Genomic DNA, 24,842 nt, shown 5'->3' on the forward strand with positions numbered 1-24,842 from the left:
AAAAACACAAATAATTCTTCACAGATAAAAAAATCCAGGCACGCACAGCTTCAGAAAAATCTAATAACCATAAAATGGTAACGGCAATATAATAACAGAATGCTCAAATAAAATATAAAACACTAATAGTAAGCGCTTTCACAGTTTACAGAACTGCTTCATCAGACTTGTCAGTGAACTGGGAACATACGTTTTGGAAGCGCAATGAGCTGACAGATTTAAAAAATTCCCTACTGAGTACTCTGTCATAAATATTGGGTAAGTAAATGGCTGTAGCTAAGTAAATGATTATTTTGAGCTGGGACACAAGATCTGAAATACCTATACATAGTAAGGTCTTATTAAGCTTAATTCTGTTGGCTGCCAAAAAAGAAATTACTAGAAAATCAGACTGTATATACGACTGTATTTGAAGTACTGAGTATTATGAAAGAGATAAAAATAACTGGAAAAAGGATCTTTAGAAAATGGAAGGAGCACATTTCATAGAAATAAATGGAAATTGTGGGAACAATAAATGTAGAATAATGTTCAGGAGGAGCAGGAGTGAGGTTTAAGGGAAGGCAGTAAGACGGCAATTTATGTACAGTGGATAGGAAAAGTTTACACACCCCTGTTAAAATGCCAGGTTTTTGAGATATAAAAAATGAGACCACAATAAATCATTTCAAAACTTTTCCCACGTTTAATGTGACCTATAACCTGTACAATTCAATTGAAAAACAAACAAATCTGTTGGGGGAAAAATATAAAAAAATAAACATACAATACACTTGTTGCATAAGTGTGCACACCCTTAAACTAATACTTTGTTGAAGCACCTTTTGATTTAATTACATCATTCAGTCTTCTTGGGTAGGAGTCTATCAGCATGGCACATCTTGACTTGGCAATATTTGCCCACGCTTTCTTGCAAAAGCACTCCAAATCTGTCAGATTGCAAGGGCATCTCTTGTGCACAGCCCTCTTCAGGTCACCCCACAGATTTTCTATGGGATTTAGGTCTAGGCTCTTTAATTTTCTTCTGGTGAAGTCATTCTTTTGTTGATTTGGATGTATGCTTGGGGTCATTGTCATCTTGAAAGGTGAAATTCCTCTACATCTTCAGCTTAATAGCAGACACCTGAAGGTTTTGGGCCAAAAGTGACTGGTATTTGGAACTGTTCATAATTCCCTCCACCTTGACTAAAGCCCCTGTTCCAGATGAAGAAAAGCAACCCAAAGCATGATACTGCCAGTACCATACTTCACCATGGGGATGGTGCTCTTTTGGTGATGCTAAGTGTTGTTTTTGTGCCAAACATACCTTTTGGAATCATGGCCAAAAAGTTCAACCTTGGTCTCATCAGACCATACCACATTTTCCACATGCTTTTGGGAGACTTGATGTATTGTTTTGCAAATGTTAGCCGGGCCTGATGTTTCTGTGTGCAAGAAAAGGTTTCCGTGTTGCAACACTACCCCATATTCTAGACATATGGAGAATACAAGAGATTGTTGTCACGTGTAGTACACAACCAGTACTTGCCAGAAATTACTGCCGCTCCTTCAGTGTTGCTGTAGGTCTCTTGGCAGCCTCCCTGACCAGTTTTTGTCTCGTCTTTTCATCAATTTTGGAGGGACATCCAGTTCTTTGTAATGTCACTGTTGTCCCATACTTTCTCCACTTTTTGATGACTGTCTTCACTGTGTTCCATGGTATATCCAATGTTGTGGAAATTTTTTGTACCCTTCTCCTGACAGATATTCAACAATGAGATCCCTTTAATGCTTTGTAAGCTCTCTGCAAACAATTGCTTTTGCCGTAGCAGGCAACTGAATAAATGTCAGGGAAAATCCTATTAGGACAGCTGAACTTTATTTGGGTTTGAACAACAAGAAAGAAATGCAACGAACTACTATAAAATAAGTAAAAGGTGTACAAAATGCCACAACAAGACCACAAACGAATCCGTTAAGCTGCTTTATTATGATGCACACTTTTCATTCAGTTCTCTGACCGAACTTCTTCAGACAATAAAACAAGTAAATCCACACACAACATTTAAAACAACCTCTTGCAAGGACATATGCTATTTCATTCCCTACCGCAGGGTACATAGTAAATCCTTCATGAATATCATAACCCCGCCCATTGGAACCATTCACAACATCACATGTGAAGGAAACAATGAACGGATTGGATCCCACTTGCTTCTGTTGCTCATGCAATGGACTAGATAAGACATTCATATTAGCTGGGATGAATACATAAAAAATAGTTTAACAGAATAAAATTAAAGAAAGGCACAAAGACTAGATGTCCGCATACACTTTTGGTGCTGGAAGGTGGCTAAAACAAGTTACAGTTAACATAATGAAAATCAACCATGATGACATCCAGTAACCCATGCTCAATTACTATGCTGAGCATTACCTAAACCCAAAGGTTGATTTCATCATAACTGCGCCCATTAGTTCCGTTCACTACTTCAAAGGTGACTGAGGCCATGGGCAAGTTTGACTGCCACTCCCTTCCATTGCTCTCGGTGCCTACTTGCTATGCCATTCATACTGACTAAAAAAAAAAAAAAATCAAGTTAATAAAAGGCACATAAACTAATGCTACATCCATTAATATTACAAGAAACAAGCTAAGGAAACATGATAAATGCAGTAAGCCTTATTTGCAACTAGTAGACTAGACTGCATTATTCAGCTGGACAATTAACAAAACACCAGATAAAGGATATATATGTGTATATACTTCTATAAAATGCCAATAAGCACACACTTCAAATCCACTAAGCTACTCTTAAGCAGCCACTTAACCTGGCAGGCAATCTGTACCTACAAGTGTAAGAAAAATCAAGTTATCAAAACATATATGCCATATACACTTGTTTGGTACATGTAAACGGGATAAACAGCTAAATAAAAGTCACTGGGGAATAAATATATATTCTACTCAACGAACCCATTCACTACATTTATCTATTCCTAGTTTGTCCCTTCTAGTTTTTATTCACTATAATAAACTGCACTGGGTTACTGGATGTCATCGTGGTCGATTTTCATTATGTTAACTGTAACTTGTTTTAGCCACCTTCCAGCACCAAAAGTGTATGCGGACATCTAGTCTTTGTGCCTTTCTTTAATTTTATTCTATTAGCTTTCACTATTTTTTATGTATTCATCCCAGCCAATATGAATGTCTCATCTAGTCCGTTGCATGAGCAACAGAAGCAAGTGGGAGCCAATCCATCCATTGTTTCCTTCACATGTGGTGTAGTGAACGGTTCCAATGGGCGGAGTTATGATGATATTCATGAAGGATTTACTATGTACCCTGCAATAGGAAATGAAATAGCACATGACCTTGCAAGAGGTTGTTTTAAATGTTACACGTGGATTTATTTGGGTTGAATCAGAATCTCTTTAATTGATGGCAGGTGTGTACTCAAGACGACTGAATGTTGCAATTACATCAAAAGGTGCTTCAACAAAGTATGAGTTTAAGGGTGTGCACACACAACAAAGTACTAGTTTAAGGGTGTGCACACTTATGCAACCAGCGTATTGCACGTTTTTTTATTTTTTATATTTTCCCCCCAACAGATTTGTTTATTTTTCAATTGAATTGTACAGGTTATAGGTCACATTAAAGGTGGGAAAAGTTTCGAAATGATTTATTCTGGTCTCATTTTTTTATATCACAAAAACCTGGCATTTTAACAGGGGTGTGTAAACTTTTTATATCCACTGTAAGCTAAAAGATATGTGATGCATAATATATGTAAATGGAAAAAATAATGTATGTTTGCCTATGTCTTCAATCATAATTTAATAAAGGTGTTCAAAATTTGGCTTTGGAAGACTTGGTTAACCCTCTGATTTGTTTGTTTAAATGGATGCATTTTTATCTTGCTGAGCATTGCACTTCCTAATTTTTGTCATGACTTTTTTTTCCTTTTGCAATACATTCTACTGTTGCTGGAATTCCACCAGGATGGCTTGTTTTTTGAGTTTGTTCTGTGCTTATTCCTGGAAGGTACAATGGTCTCTATGCAGCTATTAACATGACTGCACAAGATTCTCATGAACAATTCTGCAAAGGCAGCAGTTTTCTCAGGTGTATGGGGGGGGGGTCTTCCAATTGTGCAGAGTGTTACTTATTAACTAGTGAGTTTGCCTCAGAATAGTTCCTAAAAGTTTAAGGAGTATCTGGAGTCTGAATTTTATTTTTATTTCCAAGGAGACAGTTTTGTGGTCCAACCGTACCAGGGAGGACATTACACTGGGGGATGGGGGTACAGTGTTCTTCCATACTTGTGAGTACCAGATTCAGGATATTAGGACACCTAGTGGGTGTATGGACTAGCTAGTCCACAGTGTTTTTGTTTACAAAGTCTAGGAATCTTTGAGCCTGCATGTTCGGGGTTGAGTATGATTCCCAGTTTATACTGTGGGTAGTTAAAAGCTGCCTATCAATATGGTAATGAATGATGAGTGTTTCAAGCATCTTTAAGTATGTGTTATGGGCTTCCTGGGTCACAGAAAGGGACCTACAGTTTGCCTAAGGTAATTTGGACATGGAGAAGCTTAACCACATCATACTGTCTTGACTAGCTTCTAGTTGCATTTCTTCTGATGTGAAGTTAGACACTTCTATCTACCTTTGGTCCCCTCCTGTGCAGTAGCGGAGCTAAATGTGTGGACGGAATTATAGTCCTGCACTGTTGGGGTGCTCTACACAGCTTTAAACCACGTTTTGGTAATTGCATGAACATCTACGTTCGCCAGGATGAACAGAGCTTAAAGAGAGTGGAGTTTCTTGTTTAGACTGGCATTGAGCAGCAACACCCTTAGCTTTTCTTGGGTTGACTATTACTTTGAAAGGTTTGTCAGGTTGGCAATGCCTAAAACAGCATTATGGAGAGGACAATGTTTTAGGCAAAATTTGAAATGCTAGAAGAAACAGGTGCACACCACACCTGGAAAAGCTGCATGGTCTGTTGACCATATCCTCCCATGCCGACAAATACTTGATCCACTTCAAGTGACACCAAAAACTAAGTAAATTGCTAAAGTTAATCATCTTCTGTTCATATTATGGCAACATCTTTGGCGAAGATATAACACTGCTCAATTAGGTTCATCCAGGCCTGGGAGTCACAGCTCAAGAGCTCTATCATGCCTTTCTTAACATAGTCCAGTGAGATACATCTCAGGTCATTTACACCCACACAGACTACGATTAAGTTATACTTGTACTAGTGGTTCAATGACCTAAGTGCATGCTTGATTCGGTGGATCCTGGCCTCTGATAGGTAAATGGCCATGACTTTCTCCTGACTCAGCCTGCTGACATCTTTGTGTCTCATAATGGAGGCTCCAGTGACTACAGTACTGGCTTATGTGTTGACTTTCCTTATCAACTTAGAAGGTGAGATGCCATAAGATGTGGTTGCATATATCGTGGTGGGTGTTGTTTTGAAAATGTGCTTTTAGAGTTGCAGAGGATCTTTGCTGCTGGTGCAATGTCTGGGAAGCCTTTTTGGTTTTAGAAGATTACATTTAACAGCCTCACCATATGTGGCTGATGTGCCTGGTCCATACTGTGAATGGTGGGAGTATTTTGTGTATTACTGTCAAACTGATTGGTATTACGTGTGCTTGTGAGAGCCAAACCTCCAATGACATTGTGCAAATACATCCCTAACATACTGTACCAGTTTAAGAATTAGTTCGTCAGTAAACATGAGACGACTGCTACACTGCCTCAGGATGCCATATCCACGAAACTGGCTGCAGAGATAATAGGAAAGTGCATACCCATGACTACAGTCTTTACTTTGTGATCTACAAATTCATGGGGAAGTACTCATCAATGAGTAACTAAGTAATGGGGTAATGTCAGAGGTAGTTTTATAGGGAAAATTTCAATTCTAATCATCTACGTCTATGCATTGACTTTATAGAGGCACATAAATCTGACTAAATAGATAAAATAACCCTGTAGTCAATCAGAAAGTCACACTCAAAACGTTTCTTTGTGATTTCCAGCTCAGAACAGAACAGAATAGGCAACCCTCTACTGCTCCATGCTATCAGAAAACACTATTTAAAAAGACCACAGTGCAGCAAAAACACAAGTAAGGTCAGCAAAATGCAATCACATTTTACAATGATAAAGTGCAAACATAAAACAAATAATTCAAAAATGTAGCAGCAGTGCACTTAAATAACTTATAAAGTGCAAAACTGCAACCAGAATTACTTATCTGAAGGGAAATCATGGGGCTAAATACTTCACTAGCTTTAAGAATAGAGTTGAGGATTTGAAGAAACACTTCTGAAATCTGTCCACTATTCTAGACTTCTTATCTGATGGGTGAACAGCAGGGATCTGGGAAGTTGCAGACCCAAATGGATCTAGGTTTGGGGACCACAACCAGACTGCAAAATCTCTGTTACAGCAAAATATTCCATCGGACTTTCTGAAAAAGAGGGCTATCATGATGGGATCGTCCCAGTCCAACTAGGTGGCATCCTTCAAAATGTTCACTAAAAATGGAACCACCCAGGAGTGCTAGGGAAGTACCTGCCGCCTGGCTGTAACCCCCTCTGGTGTGATGGGATGGAGCTCTTAAGCCACCATCCTTCTCCTGCATGAAGTGAAAAAAAATGCCAAAATTTGGTGCCATCCAGGGGTGGCTAGTGGGAAAAATGATCCTCTAAATCACTCATATCCATTATAGGGGACTCAATCAGGAAGACAATGCACCTTATCTTTTCGGCATCCTTCTGAGGTCTTCTTGGGACAGCTCCAAAGATTAAAGTAATGAAGAGAGGTTTCTTTTTGGCTTCATCAGGTAGCCATGCAGGCAGGGGCACATCACATTCTTGGGAGAGGCCAATAGCACTGATTCTATTATATATGAATGCTCTCACTGGTCACGGTAATTCTTGGCTGGGTCTGTAAGAGTGTCAACACTGGCATTTGTTATTCTGAGCATACTGTCAGTGGGTGTATTTGCACAAGTTACACTGATGTCAACTACATAGATGCTGGCTTTGGAAAAGTCTGTGGAAAAGCATAATGACTCACTGACATGGAGGCCATTCTTCCATATCTAATGTAGGCCATGGTCAATGCCAGGATAGGTGCAATATGTTGTATGAAGCATCAATGCTAAGAAAGTTGGAAACCCCATGCTGGGAACAGACCTTGCATGCATGACAGTAATTCATTCACAGTGGATACAGCACTAGAAAGATCAGCAACATACAGTGATTTTATGGTGGCATCAGTATCAACTCTATATGGCATAGGAACAGCAAAGCCAGCCCTAAGGTCAATACCATGGGTGCCACCCTAGGCACACAAGTACTGCAGTTATGGAGCCACAGCCTGGCAAGTGAATAGGTGAGGCATGCAGAAGGGATAACCATAGAAGATGACTTTCTGATAAGCATTATAGATATCTCTTAGCTGACAGGACAAGAAAGCCAGTCATCTGCACTTAATATTTATGCTCCAAAATAGCCAAAGCTTATATTTTACAATAAAAAATCCATTAGAAGAGAGGCCTAGGGCAAAGTTTACTTCCATGTCGGAGCAGAAGTTCTGCTAGAATTCTAGAAAGGATACAGATATTATCTCCAGGTTCCCTTGCACTATCAAGATGGGGGAAGAAATGCTGGGTTTGAGCATCCACAGGCTTAGAAGCTGGTGCAAAGACAGGCTTTGGGGTAGGGGCTGACTTTTTGATGATTTGAGTCTTTTAAATGGTTGGTCTCAAGAAGGGGATGTTTTGACTTTGACAGCAAAATGTCAGCAAGATAACTCTGTTGGCTTGAGTTTATGGTCTGTTTCACACAAAATGACTCAGATTTCTTGCTGTGTCACTTGTGCATCACCTGAATGAACTTCAAACAAATCCAGGACTAAACAGCATCGCGTTTCTCACCTAAGCAATAAATGCAACTACTGTGTCCATTAGAGGAATTAATAACTCTGCCGGAAACATAAGATTCAAACAGAGGTTCTGGCATGGTAATGGGGAATAACAGGTCAACAGGTCACCAGTCTGTGTGCCAAAATGGAAAGAAATGGGATGAAGAGGGGAGGGGGGTCATCTATAAGTCAAACAGTCTAAAAATACCTCACAACAAAACAACCAGCACACTTACAAAAAAAATAAAAAAATAATAGCAATAATAGTAAAAACAGACATTGGAAAAACAGCCTAAAGCATTCCATCGGGTCAGAATTCACATATACTGCCAGTACCATGCCATGGGGGATAAAGCCCAGACTATGGCTCAGGCGACACATTTTCAATTAACAAGTTGTGTGTTTGAGGCACTAGCAAGGAACAATAGGTGTGTTCATGCTGGGGGTAGGGCATGCACCTTGGAACACCTTGTGATAAACCTTTGAGAGGTCAAGGATATATATGCAGGGAAGGAGAATCCTCCTTAAGGGTTCAAAGGTAGGTACTAGGCTAACAGCCCCAGGGCCTATATATAAGCCTAGCCATAAAGATTCCCTGGCTTCAGCCATTCAAAAAAGTTATTTTCCTGTGCCCCTGTCGAGCAGAGGCACAGAAGTGATCTCCAGGGTAAATTTTCTATTTCCCATCCAGTTGTCCAGATTTTTCTTAAAAAGGGCTAATGAGGTGCTCTGTTTGACATGAATGGGCAGCTTGTTCCAGAGTATGGAAAGTCTCTGGGACAGGAACCTATCCCTCCAGCAAGTTCTGTTTATTGTGGTGACAAGGTTAAGATCCCTGGAGTGTGTGGCCCAAAGAGATTTGGATTTTTCTAAGTGTTGCATGTCCAACAACTCTGGGTTTGGCATGGCTTTGTATGTTAGGCAGAGATCGCTTCTGAGAAGGCGATATGCAACGGAACAGAGCTGTAGTTTCTTAATACGGTCTTCATAGGGCAACTGTTTGAGGCGAGTGATCCTCTTTGGGAGGTATTTCTGAGGTCTTTCCAGTTGTTGCACATGTCTTGTGAGGTACAACCCAAACAGGGCGTTGTACTCTATAATAGGTCTAATGAAGGCTGAGTAAAGGGGGACAATGACCTTTTTTTTTCTGGGTGAGAAACATTTTGTGATGAGGTGTGCCACATAGAAGGACTTCCTGACCACTGTGGCTATGTGGTTATCAAAGAAGAGACTACTGTCCACCTGTGTCCCTAGGTCACGTATTACACTTTCGGTGTTGAGTGGACTACCGCCTATGTGGTAGTTCACTGGCACAGGATTTTTCCCAAAAGGGATTACTATGCATTTTTTGGCGCTTGAGCTTGAGGCCGTGGCTTTGGCACCAGGCATCTGTCTCAGTGAGGCCCTTTTGTAGAATGTCCACATCCTTAGGGGATTCAATAATGGCTCCCAGTTTGCAGTTGTCTGCAAACTTTGTTAGCCATAAGCCCTCTGTATTGGCTTGGACTTCAGAGAAGTAGATGCCGAACAGGAGGGGACCCAGGACTGAACCCGGTGGTACTCCACTTGTGACTGGTCTGGAGACAGCTTTGGAATTGGCCACTTTCACAGTGGGGGTTCAGAAAGTGAGCCAGTTGGCTACCCATTGCGTGACATAGGGGTTTATGCCCAGTTTCGTGAGTTTATCAATGATACCAGAGTGGGGGAAGGTGTCAAAAACCTTGGCAAGGTCTAGGTAGGCCGTGTGAACTGTCTTACCCTCTTCCACAGCTTTGGTGACTGCTTCAAAGAAGTCAATCAGGTTTAGGAGACATGATCTACCATTCACAAACTCAAACTGGCTGGGGTCCAGAGTTTGCAGGTTACCTATGTCTTTGTTTATAAGTTCCATTGCAGATCAGACTCATCAGACTGATGGGTCGGTAGTTCCCAGGGTCCATGGTGGATCGTCCCTTGTGGAGTGGATCACTAGCTGTGTGCCATTCAGTAGGCACAAAGCCTGTAGTGAGGCTGTGACTGAACATGGTACTTAGGTGGGGTACCAGTTCATTTTGTAGTTCATGCAGAACACAGCCTGGGATGTTGTCAGGTCCCATGGATGGTGTATTCTTGGCTTTGGCGAGTGCATTTTTCACCTGTGTGGCCGTGATTACAGGGACTTGGCATTCATCCGGTATAGAGATGGGCCCTTTCGGGGGTGAGAGGGGGGTGAAATTTGCACTGAACCTATCTGCCAGGATGTTGGTAATATCAGCTGGCTCTGTATGTTTAGTGCAACTGTGTTGCAGCTCTGAGCAGACCTGAGTGTTGCCATTGAGATTCTTGACATAGCTATAGAATGCCTTGTGGTTATCTTTATAATCTGTGGCAATTTTGTTCTTGTAACTAGCTTTGGAGTATTTTATGAGGGATCTCAGCTTCTTACTGAGGCTGACAAGGGAGTTTTTCCAATCTTGGGATTTTACTCTTTTTTGCAACAGTTTCTTCCTTCTGTTGTAGAGTTTGTTAATGGCAGGAGACCACCAGATTGGCTTCTTCTTTTCGGAGGACAGCATCTTGGTTCCATTTGGGATGGCATAATCCATGCACCTGTGTACATGTTCATACAGTACACTGATGTAGGATTCAGCAGTCGTACTACTACTTTCTGTCTGCATGGGTGTGGTGAAGTTAGACACTTCTGTCTTAAGAAGCATGAAGCTGGCTTTGGAGACGTTTTTTTACAGTGGTTTTGTTAATAGGGGGGTTGGGGTGGGATGTGGATGTCAAGGGTGATTAGCTTATGGTCAGATCTGACTAATGAGGGGCTAACCTCTGGTGTGGAGCACTGGTCGCCCATGTTTGTAATGACCAGGTCTAGGATACTGCTGCCCCTGGTGGGGGTCGGGATCAGTTGATCCAAGGTGTTGGAATTTATGAATTCCAAAAAATGCTGTGCAAATGTGTAGTACATGAGTAGTTTTCCCAGTCAATGGTGGGGTAGTTGAAGTCCCCCAGTATGAGGGTGTTAGGCTGTACCTTAATATAAGGGGTAATATGTAGGGGACATTGGTGAAGTTTCAACAGAGAAAAGATAATATGTGAGCATATCCACATACGTCCTCCTGTGAATGCTTAAGCGTGTTTAATGGGAGTTTAAGTTGGGGCATAAAAGAAAAACACACTCTGGCTGCAGAATGATACTGCTCTAGAGTCTTTGATATCCTCACAGGACCCAGATAAGGATCAGGTAAGCGTACAGGGAAGGCTAAGACAAGGTTGGGTAGACCTAGTAAATGAGGTGAGTCACCAGGGGCATCCCACTGTCAAGCTGGAGAGATCCAAAAACTATCCTGTGGTAATAAAGAACTATTGTTTATTATGTTGATACTGTGATTACATCTTTTACAATGTGACTGTAATACAAATAAATCAGAAGTTTCACAGTTTTGAGAAATAAATTATACTATACAGCAGTTATAAACAAGTAAAATTGTAATTTACCATTAGAGTTGCATTCTTACCTGCTGATATTGCTGCTTAGAGTGCTGGAAGGTGCATTCACTGTGTTTACTCGGCTAGCTGCCGTGGAGGTGACATTCTGTGCAGGTAGAGAAGATGCAGCTGAGGTAGGAACAGTGCTGTCTACTTTTCGGCCAAAAGAAGCGCTTTACAAAACACAGAAGTTAAAAGTTAATATAAGCTTGTGTAATCATGTACCAAATCTAAAAAACTCTCTCTTCATAGGTTAGACACAAATCAAACAACAGGCAAAAACAGATATGCTAGTTTAGGACACAACAGCCATTTATGCTACCTGACAAAGTAACACACAGAATAATACACTATTGATCCAAATTCACTACACATTTTCTTTTAAAACAAGAGTTGTTGCTGGTTGAAAAATGGCGTTTTAATACGTGTCCTTTTCAAGTGGCCTCACAAAAGAAATACTGACTCATAGGGTTGACTGAATTTATATTCTCCAAGTCAATGCTACTTTGAAACTAACCACTGTTTTAATTAAAAAATACATATTCTTTTTTACCAAATAAGCTTACTGGGCATCAAAGGCAAGCAACTCCTAGCATCTACTACCAATTTTGCTAACAGAAAAAAAAAAAAAAAAGTTATTACCCCCTTGATACAAGAACGCTTTAGATCCATGATATATTATATGCCCTTTCATGTCTCCATGACAGAACGTTTAATCATGTATGGACTATACTTAAAAGTGCAAATAACCAAAAACAGCAAGTTAAAACAGATACATGGAAATATGAAGCTTGCAAAAATCACTTTTATTTTATTATTTTTTTAAACAGGAGGTATCAACCCCCTCCCCCTTATAGCAGGCAGCAACCATCACATTCCTGCTATTTATATATGCAAACTCCCAACACTGCTGTAGAGTAAGCGGAGTCCTCAGGTACTACCTTACTGTACACATACTGTACATTTGTGATGACGTCTTAAGAGTGCCAATCACAAATGTACTGCACATCTCCCTGGCACCCCCTCTTACTTAACAGTGCTGTAATATAAAACATGTGCTAGAAATCTGAAAACAAGTTAACACTTGACAACTTCTAAAATAGGCATAAATCAATTTTATGAAAGTGAACTTGGGACACTACCACAAACTTTAGTTTACCCTTACCTACTGTCTCTGGTTGAAACTTTAAATATACAAAATCTTTGAGCTTGCTGCTGCTCATAGCATTTCTGACTTATTTTTAAATTTATTTTTTTATTTACTTTTTGTTGACAGTGTTAGTCCTATTAGGTCACTGCTCTCTTTTTTGGTGAGATTCAAGGTGGTATTCATACAGACTACCAATATGGCAAAGACACAAAGGAAGTTTCTCTACTCTTTTTTTTTTTTTTTTGATTAGCGCCATGGCATCTTTTCCATCCACCTGAGCTACCACCAATTCAGATAGATGGGACCTTGTTTAATGCCTCATCCAAAGTATAGCACACAAAGGAGTGTGGTAACCCCATTATGCTACATTGTTTCAGTACTGGAAAAAGTAATCCAAGTTGTGGGAATAGAACCCACAACCTTCTGATCTTACAGCACCAAAGGCGAGCGTTAAATGTTATGTTCAATGGCTGATCAAACAGGCAGGAAAAAGGCATAAGACAAATGTTTCTTATTTGCTTGTCAGTTTGTCTATCAATTTTCATTAAGGACAGTGATCTCTTGAGCAATCTTCACTTGCTTATTTTGCAAGAAATGTTTGAATTAATGCCAAATAACATAAACAAACACAGACACCACAGTTATTATAAAAGCCATAAAATAGAAAATAGAGATAAAGGAAGCTGTTTTAGCAGGGGATAAGCTCTATCCCCCCTGCAACCTATGTTTAGAAGCTTCACTCTCCCACAATCCGCTAAATCCATAAATGCACAAACTCCTCAGAAAAAAGTAAATCCATCTTAATACAACTGCTGCAATAAAAACAGATAAACTATACCCGCAAAATAAGAATTACAAATATATTAGAAGAAAGTATAGAAAAAAAAAATCACAGTAAAGAACAATATAATCAAAAACAATGAGCCACTATAATACGCAAGACATCTGAAAAGTGTGTAGTTACATTGACAAATCTAGTTCATTTTAACTCCTTTTAAAGAAACAATACGTCAACATATTCCCAAAAGTAAACATCAAACATTCCCATCACTTGTTTTATATGTGAGACACAAGGATGCTCCTGAACTCCACAACTGAGTCAGAACCACCAAACACTTTGGAAAGGTCAAGCCAAGCACTTGACACACTCCCAGAAAAAAAAATCATGGTCTTGGAGTTTCTCTCATCTCCAAAGACTACATTAAGTTGATTGGTGACTTCAAATTCTGTGTCTGCACAGATGTGCGTGTGTGTGTGTGTGTGTGTGTGTGTGGTGCAGAATAAAGGCTTGGCAAGCTACTTCTGTTTCTCCCCTTGCCTAGTAAACTACATGGAGGAATAATGTTTTACTACAGATGTCCTTTTCAAGTGGTCTCACAAAACAGTGCCTCCAAAAATGGATGCGACTTGTGAGCCTGGATGGATGTTTCTATGGTGACATAATCAACAGAACTTTTAACGTTGCTACCCATAGAGCTTTCAGAGCTCTGAAGTGCAATAGAACCCCCCCCCCAACTTGTAATGATCCATCATGCATCTGCAGGATTCTGTACTTTTTGTCAAGTTTTTATTCATATAATACGAGTATATTAAGCTCCTTTTTCATTTTGACTTCACAATATCCTGCTGTGTATTAGCTCTGCAATCATCTATTTAGCCAATCCATGAAAATTGAATGCATCCTACTAGGAAAAGAAAAGTGATGAGGTTGTTAGTTCTTCTGTATTTTAACTTTATATATACAATTTTTTTCTTTAAATGTGTTTCTATTTTCTGTTTCTAGCACATTAAAAATTTCACAGAAGATGCAAGATAGCATGCTTTTTTCCAGCTCTGAAGATCACACAGTTGGCACAGACAGTGGCACAGAAAAGCAAGACTCGCTCAGTGTGACTTTAATTAACAGCCCAGCAGCTAAAAGGAGCTGAGTGGATAAGAAAAAGAATGAAGTATTTGTCTTTTCACCTCTTCTCAGGAGGGAGTGTGTAGGGGGGGCATGAGAAGGTATAGCTGATGTCATAGCTTTTCATGAAGCAGGTTGATGACAAAGCGTGCAGGGCACCTGAAGAGCATCACTTTGTAGGTGGATTAAGTCCATTACTATGCTCACAACACTTCCACCTGACAGGTTACATCCAGATTGTAAGGAAAAGGTAGGGGGCAAAGAAACTGCAAATCCTCGTAGGTAGCATAGCAAAGCTGCATACTCCTCCTCCTCTATGCCTGCGAGTCCACTAAGACAAACTATTGCACCAGGAGAAGAGAGAGGCCATCTCAGATCCAAAGAGTAAGTACAACAACGGTGACATGGAAACTCACAAGACTTAGAGACACCTGTTGTCATTAATACACCAAGTCTGCTTTGAGACCACTGCACAGAAATACAGAGCAAAAAGCATTCGCTTGATTCTAACTTTGTCACAAAATTATTTGTTTTTAAAGCTACATTACTACCTACCAACTGTAAAGTCCTACTGTGTCCACAATCAACACTGCAGTCTTATTTATAATAAGGTATAAATCTAAACAAAAGGCAGAACACCTTTTTACTTGCAGAAAAAAAAATAATTGATGCACTATACAAGAACATGTTACTGTTCTATTCAGCAGACACTTTTTCATACATATGCTTTGGCGACCCCTAACCAGGAAAAGCCGAAAGAGACAACTTTTTCTAATATGTATTACGGAGATTTTTTTGTTTTGTAATACAGGATACATTTTCAGTACTTCTAAAATGTATGTAGTACTCAACTGTTCCTGATTTTGCCTCATATTTTTCCCCAGACAGTTTTAAAATGTTTGATAGTATGATACAATACTAAGAATTGCAGTCCATCAATAATAACGGATGATAAAAAATTTTTACACCTCCCTTTCTTCAGAAAATGTGAAACCTATTAATCTATTAACTTTCTAAATGAACTGGAGTAACACTTTAAATAGCTTCCTCTTTCTGGGCCTTTGCCCCCCTCCCCCAGTGAAATGGAGTAATGCTTTAAAGGTGTTGCTCATTGTGGGCCTTAAACCCCCTCCATTTTTGGCTTTGTCGCTAATTTTTGAGGAAAGGAGTTGAGATCTACTTCTGTTATACAAAATGTTACTGCAAAAGATGTTTTAATATTTCTAAATATACCATGTTCTCAGTTATTTCAAAATTTACCAAAATATTTAGCATGCACTTCTTCCTCAGCACATCACTTTTTTTTCTTTCTTTCCAAACAATGAAATGAATTAAAATTGGGGATCAGTGTACCTGTCCAAATTCTGTTAATTTCAACTGTTTGTTGCATCTGCATGAATAAATCCTCTCACATATGCATACATAGAGATACACAAATACACTGACATAACAAGCTTTTTTTTTCGGTCACCTTCGCTGTGTTCTTTTAATGTTTCACTAGGAAAATGCTTTGCAAACCAAGACAGTAAGACTGTTAATATATTAACACAAGAAGCTGTTCTGTGTTCAGTACTACAGCAAAAAAGTAGTAAAATTATAGCACATGTTAATAAGGTTTAAATAAAATTATGGCAACAGCACAAAGCAAACACAGCAAACAAAAACACAAACAATACCTCCTGAAGATGCTCGTCTTTATTGTAGACTGAGTAGGGAACTGCAGTTGTGAGTCTGAGCGTCTCAGTGGCAAATTCTGGGAACTGTTACTGCGTCCCACCGCTAACAGGTAGGAGTTACTATACATGGCAGTCAGGCAGAAGATATAAGCATGCAAAACAAAATGTAACAAGCAGATAACAAGGATATTAAGTCAGCGTGCAGCACCAAGCATATCATAAGCATGCTACTATACAAAAAAGAAAATAAATATAACAGTGCTGTTTGAAGCAGTGACTTATGCATATTCAGGCTATTTTTAATTCATGCATAGTTACAGAAGACATTTTGAGAAAAAAAAAAACAGTACATGAAGTATATCAAAACTACATCCATTACTTTATCTATAAAAAATGTTTTTTTTTTTTTGTATCAGGAGGATGTAAAAAAAACAATCAATACTGCACAGTACCTTCTTTCTAACTCTTCTTAATTTGGTAAAAAACTATTACTGTCTGCCTCTGTTGAGCATTTGCTTTCCAAACAGCTGGAACACGTTTATGTTTCTAAGACTGAAACAAATTGTGCTAGTTGTGTTCCTTGCATGTGCATATCAGACAGACAGCAGGTAGGTTGTGTGCACCACTTCAGTGCTTACCTTTCGGTGTAATATCTCCTTTTCTGTGCGACATGGCACCTGGGCAGCCTTGGACTATAACTCAAAACGTGTACTGTTTCAGAAATGAACCACAGTACCATAGTTGTCACTTTATTACTTTTACCTTCTAATGACTATATTTTCAAATATTCTGACCTTTAAATGATTATTTAAGTATGAGTTTACTAAATTAGACCAGTTAAGTATCACTGGATCAAGAATGCTGAAGTCATCATACTACAAGCATGCTTACAAAAGTAAGAGAAATTATTCCTGGTTATCACTACTACAAACAGGACCTCACTTATTTTTAATGAATATGGTGTATTGCAATATCTACATTTTGATACTGTTGTTACTTGTCTCATGGCTTTGCATTAAGCTCGTACACACACACACACACACACACACGCATGCACCATCTTTTTATGGTGTCATATGCCATGTTTCTTAGTCACATTTAATTCTGTACTTTACATTCTATTTGTTTTACTTTATTGCTTTATAGCTGACAAGAGGCATCTGACGTCTAGTCTTTATATGAAAGCATATGCATACACAAAATACAAGAACATACAACACAGTAACGGTTCAGGACACAAGCATACAAGAAGGATGAAAGAAGTGAAATGTGAGCAATGGCAGTTGTGCAAGACATTATCAGCTGCAAGTAGGTAGCACTGACAAGGAAGAAACGGACATGGTTGGAAACTTACTGGGCAAGATTTAAACTCAACATCAGAAAACATTACATTTATTTATTTATATATTTATCTATCTATCTATGTTAACTGGGCACACCCTGCACACTCACTGGAGAACCCTGGGGCAGTAACAGTACTCCATCTAAAAAAACTGGAATTCAAGAAATTAAATAACCAAATTAGTCACAATGTTATCAATCAGCAATAGCAAACAATTTAGTTACAAGTATAAAGGGAAGTTACAGAGGAAAGATAGATGTGAAAGCCTAATTAGGTGGTGGATAAAATTTTTTTGCTGGGTTAGTTTGTTAGATTTAGTGATTCAATAAACACAAATGGAGGCAGAAATAGGCAAGATACTCCCAAGAGATCTCAGTTTAATTCAGAGCTGTAGGTTCTGATACACCTTCTATGGAAGTGTTCCCCAAAGTGTATTCTTGTAACAAAATTTAAAAAGGGAGTTTGTGATTAGGATATGGCAAACTATTCTAAATGGGAAGGCAGTCCTAAAAATAAACTTGCATATGCATGCGGGGTGGGGGAGGAATTGCAGCCAGTAATGCATTTTTATCCCCACCTACTAGTAGGGCCTAGGCTGATGGCTCCTCTATCTGCACCCAATCAGTCCACTCATTCTGTGGCAGTGGGAGGCAGGAATGCTCAGCTAAGCAATGGCCCTACTGCCAGGGAATCCTCCATCAGGCCATCCACTCCTCAATGAGAGATGGGTGGTAGGGAATATGGTCCTGCAGGAAGGCCTACCCTCTTCACATTCCGCACCCCCCTTTCTCCATGGCGAATCTTTGGAACTTTGTTATGGCTGCCATCCAAGAATAAGTGTACTTTCACATGCTGAATCCCCCTCAGCTTACTGTGCAACTTACACATGGTAGTGCAGGCTAACTAGGCTCGAGTGCCATGGTATTGACACCTAGCTGTCCTGCTAGATGCCACCCATGTGGTGAGTCTGCTCTACCCCCCCCCCCCTCCAAGGATGACTAAGTAAGCACGCAACAGCTGTTAATTCCCATTCACCCCTGTCAGCTCCTGTAGATGCCGGGGTTGCTATTTGAACTTGGGTAACATGCAATGTAGCCAGGACTCAATCCCTCTACACCACAGCTATGGATTTTTGATTATAAAGTTTTGGTGGATCAAGTCACAAGACATGTATTTGAGCAGTAATAAGAAAAAGAGAAGCATGATTATTTTTTCCATCACAAAACTAATATCCCAAGGAGAGTCACCTGACTTCTAGGTGGACTGACATATGGAACTCCTTTCAAGAACTGTTTCACTTTTTGTAGAGCAGAAACAGGAAGGTGGAATCCGTGGGCAGAAGCATAGAGATGGCTGAGAAATGAAGTCTGACAGAGTAAGAAAGACCAGAGGACAATAAATTACACAGATACAGCAGAACCAGAAGTATCTGGGCCTCAAAAGGGTCCTGTTTCTAATTTTGGTACCAACTAGAAAATCTTTTTGACCTGGCTAAATAAGATTTTCTAGCAGCAGGTTTCTTAGCCTCCTTTAACACCTGCTGCACTTTCTCAGAAAACAGGTGCCTAAAGGGTATTAAATTCTATCATTCAGGCAATGAGTTGAAGAAACTGAAAGATGGAGTATATCAAACAGCCCCTGTCCTATGTGAATAAATCCATTCTGTGAGGAAGACTGTGATAATTTTCCTTGGCAATTTTTAAAAGAAAGGATAACCACTGTCACCACAATTATTATGGGAGAGTCATTACAAATCTTTAATAGAACCCTGATTATCAGAGGAGAGGGTGGAAAGGCATACAGAACATTACCATCCATGGGAATGGAAAGGTCATGTCTTCCAGGCCTTTGTGTAAGCAGTCCTGAAGCAGAATTTAACTGTTTGTTACATATATATTTGAGTTTCCCATAATTAGACCAATTTCTGGAAGAACCCTAGGTGGTTCTTCCATTCATGGGGATCTGTTCTGGCCCTGCTCAGCTTGTGTGTAATATACTGCTCTAACAGAATGTAAGCAATGTCTTTTGGCTTTTCCCAGTTAAGGATCGCCACAGCGGATCATCATTCCACAGACTGATTGGCAGTGATGTTTTTACCGTGTCCAGTTGCCAGCCCGGTGCTCAACCTTCACAGAAGGCACGCACATACTCACATGCACCTATCTGCATGTCTTTAAAACTCACTTGACCGCAGGGAGGACATGCAGACTACACACAGAAGGTGCTCCAGCCGAGAATCGAACTGGAGAACCTCTTGCTGTGGGGTGACAATGCTAACCGCTACCCCATCGCAGCAGTGTAAATATCTGTAGTAACAGATTGTTCTGAGTTACTAGTCCCCAAGGCTACCACAGTCTGCAAAGGCAGTATGATCTGACTCCCTTGTTTGTTTATATAGCACATCACTGTGGTGTTGTTTGTGATTACTAGTAGAGGACCTAGACCTCAAAGATCGAGATTTGAGAGCATTTATTAGAGCTATCTTTTCTTTGACATTTACATGTTTTAGTCTGTCCTGCTTGTTCCACAGACCCTGAACTCCCCGATACAGCTCTCAAATCAAACCTTCTCATCACTGACCCAGTAGCAACTGTTCTAAACTCAGCATTAGCAGTGTAAAACAAACTTTTTAAATAGTGTTTGGTTACCTGAAACACAGCATCATTAGGAATTCATACATATCTTAGTTTCTGACAAAAGGATATCAGCAATTAACTTTCTCATACATCACCAAAAGAAGCTTGCAGACATCTGGACATGTGAAAGCGTGACAATTAACTGTTCTGAAGGTTAAGGTAGAAACAGAATAAACTTCCTTCCAAAACCTATCAAATGTTTTCCCATTTTTGTTAGAAGGAACAGGTTACCTGATGATAAAAGTTTGGAAGAAGACAGTTTTGACAGAAATCACTGCAGGGTCTGATCCAGAATTTGGAGATACAAATGCATGGGTTTGAGGAACTTTATACAACTTATCACACATTTTAAGTTAGGAGGCTGACCGTCAGGCAAAGTGCTGGCTGCCAAGAAAGCATCCTTTAATACTGGCAAGACAGGAAGAACAGCTGTAGATTGAAGAAAGTCCACATATAACAAGCCATGACACCTGTGTTGGGGATGCTGGTGTTTCTTTTTGCTCCTAATGAAACAAGTCCTTTACTTTGACAATACTATCAGAAAAAGATATCCCTTCAGAGGAGAATCTGAAGAAAAACTTTCCTAAGAAAATACAAGTCTCCCGAATGTAAATTCTGTCCCTCAGACTGAGAAATCAGAATGTCAGAGAGAAGGGAAAATCTTTTTATTTTAAACTTCAGGGAATACACCAAATTCAAAGATCAAAAACCATGAAATAAGCTGAAAAGCCAAACCGATCTTCCTTGTCTATTTTATCTGAAACACAAAAAAAGTGTCTGACTTTTTAACCCAAAGACAAGTCCCTTTCCCAGGAATAAAGCTCTATAGGGCAGATACAAGGCAGAGCACTGTCCTCTCAATCCTTCAACAATGACGAGTGTGGTTCTCTCTTGCCCAAAGAGGACAGTTGAACAGTTTCAGAAGACAAAGCCTGTCTCTTGGTCCTTAGTGGCTTCTCAATGAACAAAACTAAAGGGATCAAGAGAAATCAGTGAGCAGTCTGAGGTACCCAAAATTGCCAAAGCACAGTTGCTCACTGGCTGCTGAGGCTTAGAGGAAGTCATTTTAAAAAACAAAGACTTGCTGTACAATTTTCTTCTTTTTGTGAAATCAGGGAGGAAAGAAATAGAAAGCCCATAACCTGCCCCATACCTCTACCAAAAAGTATCAGACAAGTAGATAGTGAAGCCTTGGGATACCCTTGTACAACCTGTTTGAAAAAAAAAAAGAAGTTATGTTCTTACCATAATGTTCCATGTGTGTTGTCCATCTCATCCTTTATTCTCACTTGTGGGTAGGATCTGTCTCAGCAATTTCTCCAACTCGAGGACTTCAGCAAAGTTCATGGGCCTCATTCTTTACCCATAATGCAACCCCGTAGTTTCCTCAGATCTTGTTTGCCCCTAGCAGAACATGGAAGAAGAACTTGTATAGTAGCAGCTTCTTGATATATATGAGAGGGGTATATGTATACCTATACATACGACTATGAGTTAGTATCAGACTGAGAAGGTATATTCTCTGAGGCTATATGGTCCTGCTGAACACCTATTGTGTTATTCAGTCTACCATGAGTATAGGTAGGGGGCAAGGAGGGAGGGTTGCGAGATTAAAGGATGAGATGGACAACACACATGGAATGTTATGGTGAGAGCATAACTTCTTTATGTGATGTTGGCAATCTCGCCTTTACTCTCATTTGTGGGATCGTGTCCCAAGCAACTAAACTTTCAGGTGGCTCATGGGAGAATATTCCTCAGTACCATAGAACTAAAGAAGGCTCTACTCCTAGAGACCAAATCCACTTTGTAATGAGTAATGGAGGTATGAGGTTTTTCCCAAGTGGCCACAGCACAGATATTATCCAGTGGTAATCTAGCCTGAAATGCTGCCGTGACCACAGATCTAGTGGAAAGAGTATTAACCACTTCTGGGAGGGCTCTGTTTTTAGAATTGTAAGTGTGGAATATGCATAATTATAGCCATCTAGATAAAGTGACTTTTGAAACTGGTTGACCTTTTCTTGTATCAGACTATGAGACAAAAAGCTGATGTGATTTTCTTAATTCCCAAGTTCTATGTAAACAGAAATGTAACTGTTAACCATCTAGGAGATGCAAGGAATACTCTCCTTTATTTTGGAAGTTGGGAAAGAAAACTGGAAGGTGTATAGATTGGTTAAGGGTATTTTCCGTCACAACCTTGGGTAGAAAGGATGGGCTAGTGTGTAACGATACTCTGTCTTTGTGGAACACTAGATATGGAGGTTTTGTGGACAAGGCCTGCAACTTGGATACTCTTCTGTCTGAAGTAATAGCCACCAAGAACAGAGTTTTCCAGGAAAGATTATGGAACTCACTCCCACCCACAATTACCTCCATACCATCATGCACCCACTTCAAAACTTTACTAAAAGCGCAACTAAAAACATGCTGGCTATGCCCTTGCAACTCCCACTCTAATATCATCCACCCCATCCAACCACTACCTTTCTTTCCACTCCACTAACTACCTTGATTATAGCAAGCTCAGATGCTCATAAGCCAGTACTTATTATACAGCACAAACTGCTTCTTCTTGTAACATTTGTTAATGTCTGGTATGCACTTCACAGATAAAGATTCTAGTTGTCTACTGATGTACTATGTTCTTCACTGGAAATATGTTGTAAGTAATTGCTATGTAAATTGTTATTCACTATGTAATCCAATGTATATACTGTCTGTTTATTTTAACTGTGGAGCTTTTCTCCCCGGACCTCCGCTGAAAATGGACCTACGTCCAGTCGGACACTCCCGGTCAACAAATTTAAATAAATAAAAGTCATGTGTGGCTGAGGGCTCAAAAGGGAGAAAATAATATTAGATAAGATGGAATTGAGATTCCAAGCGGGCGTTGGATGCTTATATGGAGGTCTTAACATAACAGTGCCCTTCAAAAAAAGCTTTGCAAAATCTGTGTGACATGACAAGATGATTAATTTCTCCTATATGAAAATTAGAATTTGCAGCTAGTTAAACTTTTAACAATAGCTGCTGCACCATCATTGAAGATCTCTGACAGAAACTGTAAAACAGAGCGAATTGGTGCTGTAAAAGGATCTATTTTATTATGGTTTGCCCATACAACAAACTTCCTCCATTTGCTTTTGTAAAGTTTTCTAGTAGATGCTTTATGAGATGATAATATAATATGCTTGACTGGGGAGGAGAGGGATGGAAACCTGGCAATTAGGGGAACTGGAGCAGCCAAGCTGTCAATTTTAGGGTGTGTAGGTTGGGATGAACCATTTCTGATGGATGTGTCAGAAGGTCCAGAATACAGGGCTTCTCTCAAAGATGAGGCTGAAGAAAGAGGAACCAGACTTGACGAGACCAGTAGGGAGCAATTAGGATAACAGTGGTCTCCAACAGACTCACTTTCTGGAGAAACTTTGGAATTAGTGGAATCGGGGGAAAAGGGTAAAGAAGTCCGGGGGCCAATCATGAACAAGTGCATCTCTTGGTGACTCCCCCATAGGAGGGTGAAGTAGTTGTTGCATTTGGTATTGTTGGATGATGCAAAGAGGTTGCAACGAGGACAGCGTCTTCTGTTATTGTTCCCCCTCTGCCCCTGGGGGAACTTCACCTTGTGTGTCCTGGAAAGACCTCTGAGATTTTTGCCACAATGGCATTATCAAGACCAGGGAAATCCCAATATTTATAAAAAGAAAAAAAATATCCCTTCAGAGAAATCTGAAGAAAAACTTTCCTAAGAAAATACAAGTCTCGAATGTAAATTCTGTCCTCAGACTGAAATCAGAATGTAAAGAGAAGGGAAAATCTTTTTTATTTTAAACTTCAGGGAATACACCAAATTCAAAGATCAAAAACCATGAAATAAGCTGAAAAGCCAAACCAATCTTTCTTGTCTATTTTATCTGAAACACAAAAAAAGTGTCTGACTTTTTAACCCAAAGACAAGTCCCTTTCCCAGGAATAAAGCTCTATAGGGCAGATACAAGGTAGAGCACTGTCCTCTCAATCCTTCAACAATGACGAGTGTGGTTCTCTCTTGCCCAAAGAGGACAGTTGAACGGTTTCAGAAGACAAAGCCTGTCTCTTGGTCCTTAGTGGCTTCTCAATGAACAAAACTAAAGGGATCAAGAGAAATCAGTGAGCAGTCTGAGGTACCCAAAATTGCCAAAGCACAGTTGCTCACTGGCTGCTGAGGCTTAGAGGAAGTCATTTTAAAAAACAAAGACTTGCTGTACAATTTTCTTCTTTTTGTGAAATCAGGGAGGAAATAAATAGAAAGCCCATAACCTGCCCCATACCTCTACCAAAAAGTGTCAGACAAGCAGATAGTGAAGCCTTGGATACCCTTGTATAACCTGTTTGAAAAAAAAAAGAAGTTATGTTCTTACCATAACGTTCCATGTGTGTTGTCCATCTCATCCTTTATTCTCACTTGTGGGTAGGATCTGTCTCAGCAATTTCTCCAGCTCGAGGTCTTCAGCAAAGTTCATGGGCCTCATTCTTTATCCATAATGCAACCCCGTAGTTACCTCAGATCTTGTTTGCCCCTCGCAGAACATGGAAGAACTTGTATAGTAGCAGCTTCTTGATATATATGAGAGGGGTATATGTATACCTATACATAAGACTGTGAGTTAGTATCAGACTGAGAAGGTATATTCTCTGAGGCTATATGGTCCTGCTGAACACCTATTGTGTTATTCA

The 24,842-nt window shown here is 39.8% G+C and overlaps 1 protein-coding gene across 1 annotated transcript in view; it reads right to left on the minus strand.

The window, feature by feature from the left end:
• Window positions 1–24,842, minus strand: part of LOC122791483 (protein phosphatase 1 regulatory subunit 12A-like) — a 1,771,856-nt gene that overhangs the window by 720,617 nt on the left and 1,026,397 nt on the right. The window contains exons 12-13 of the mRNA XM_044059226.1: window positions 16,143–16,262; window positions 11,443–11,586 (exon numbers count right to left, since the gene is read on the minus strand). Of these exons, the coding sequence (XP_043915161.1) occupies window positions 11,443–11,586; window positions 16,143–16,262 (264 nt within the window). The remainder of the gene's footprint in view (window positions 1–11,442; window positions 11,587–16,142; window positions 16,263–24,842) is intronic.

This window comes from Protopterus annectens, chromosome 17.part0 (assembly GCF_019279795.1).
Source record: "Protopterus annectens isolate FY-2018-M chromosome 17.part0, PAN1.0, whole genome shotgun sequence".
Classification (NCBI taxonomy): Eukaryota; Metazoa; Chordata; order Ceratodontiformes; family Protopteridae; genus Protopterus; species Protopterus annectens.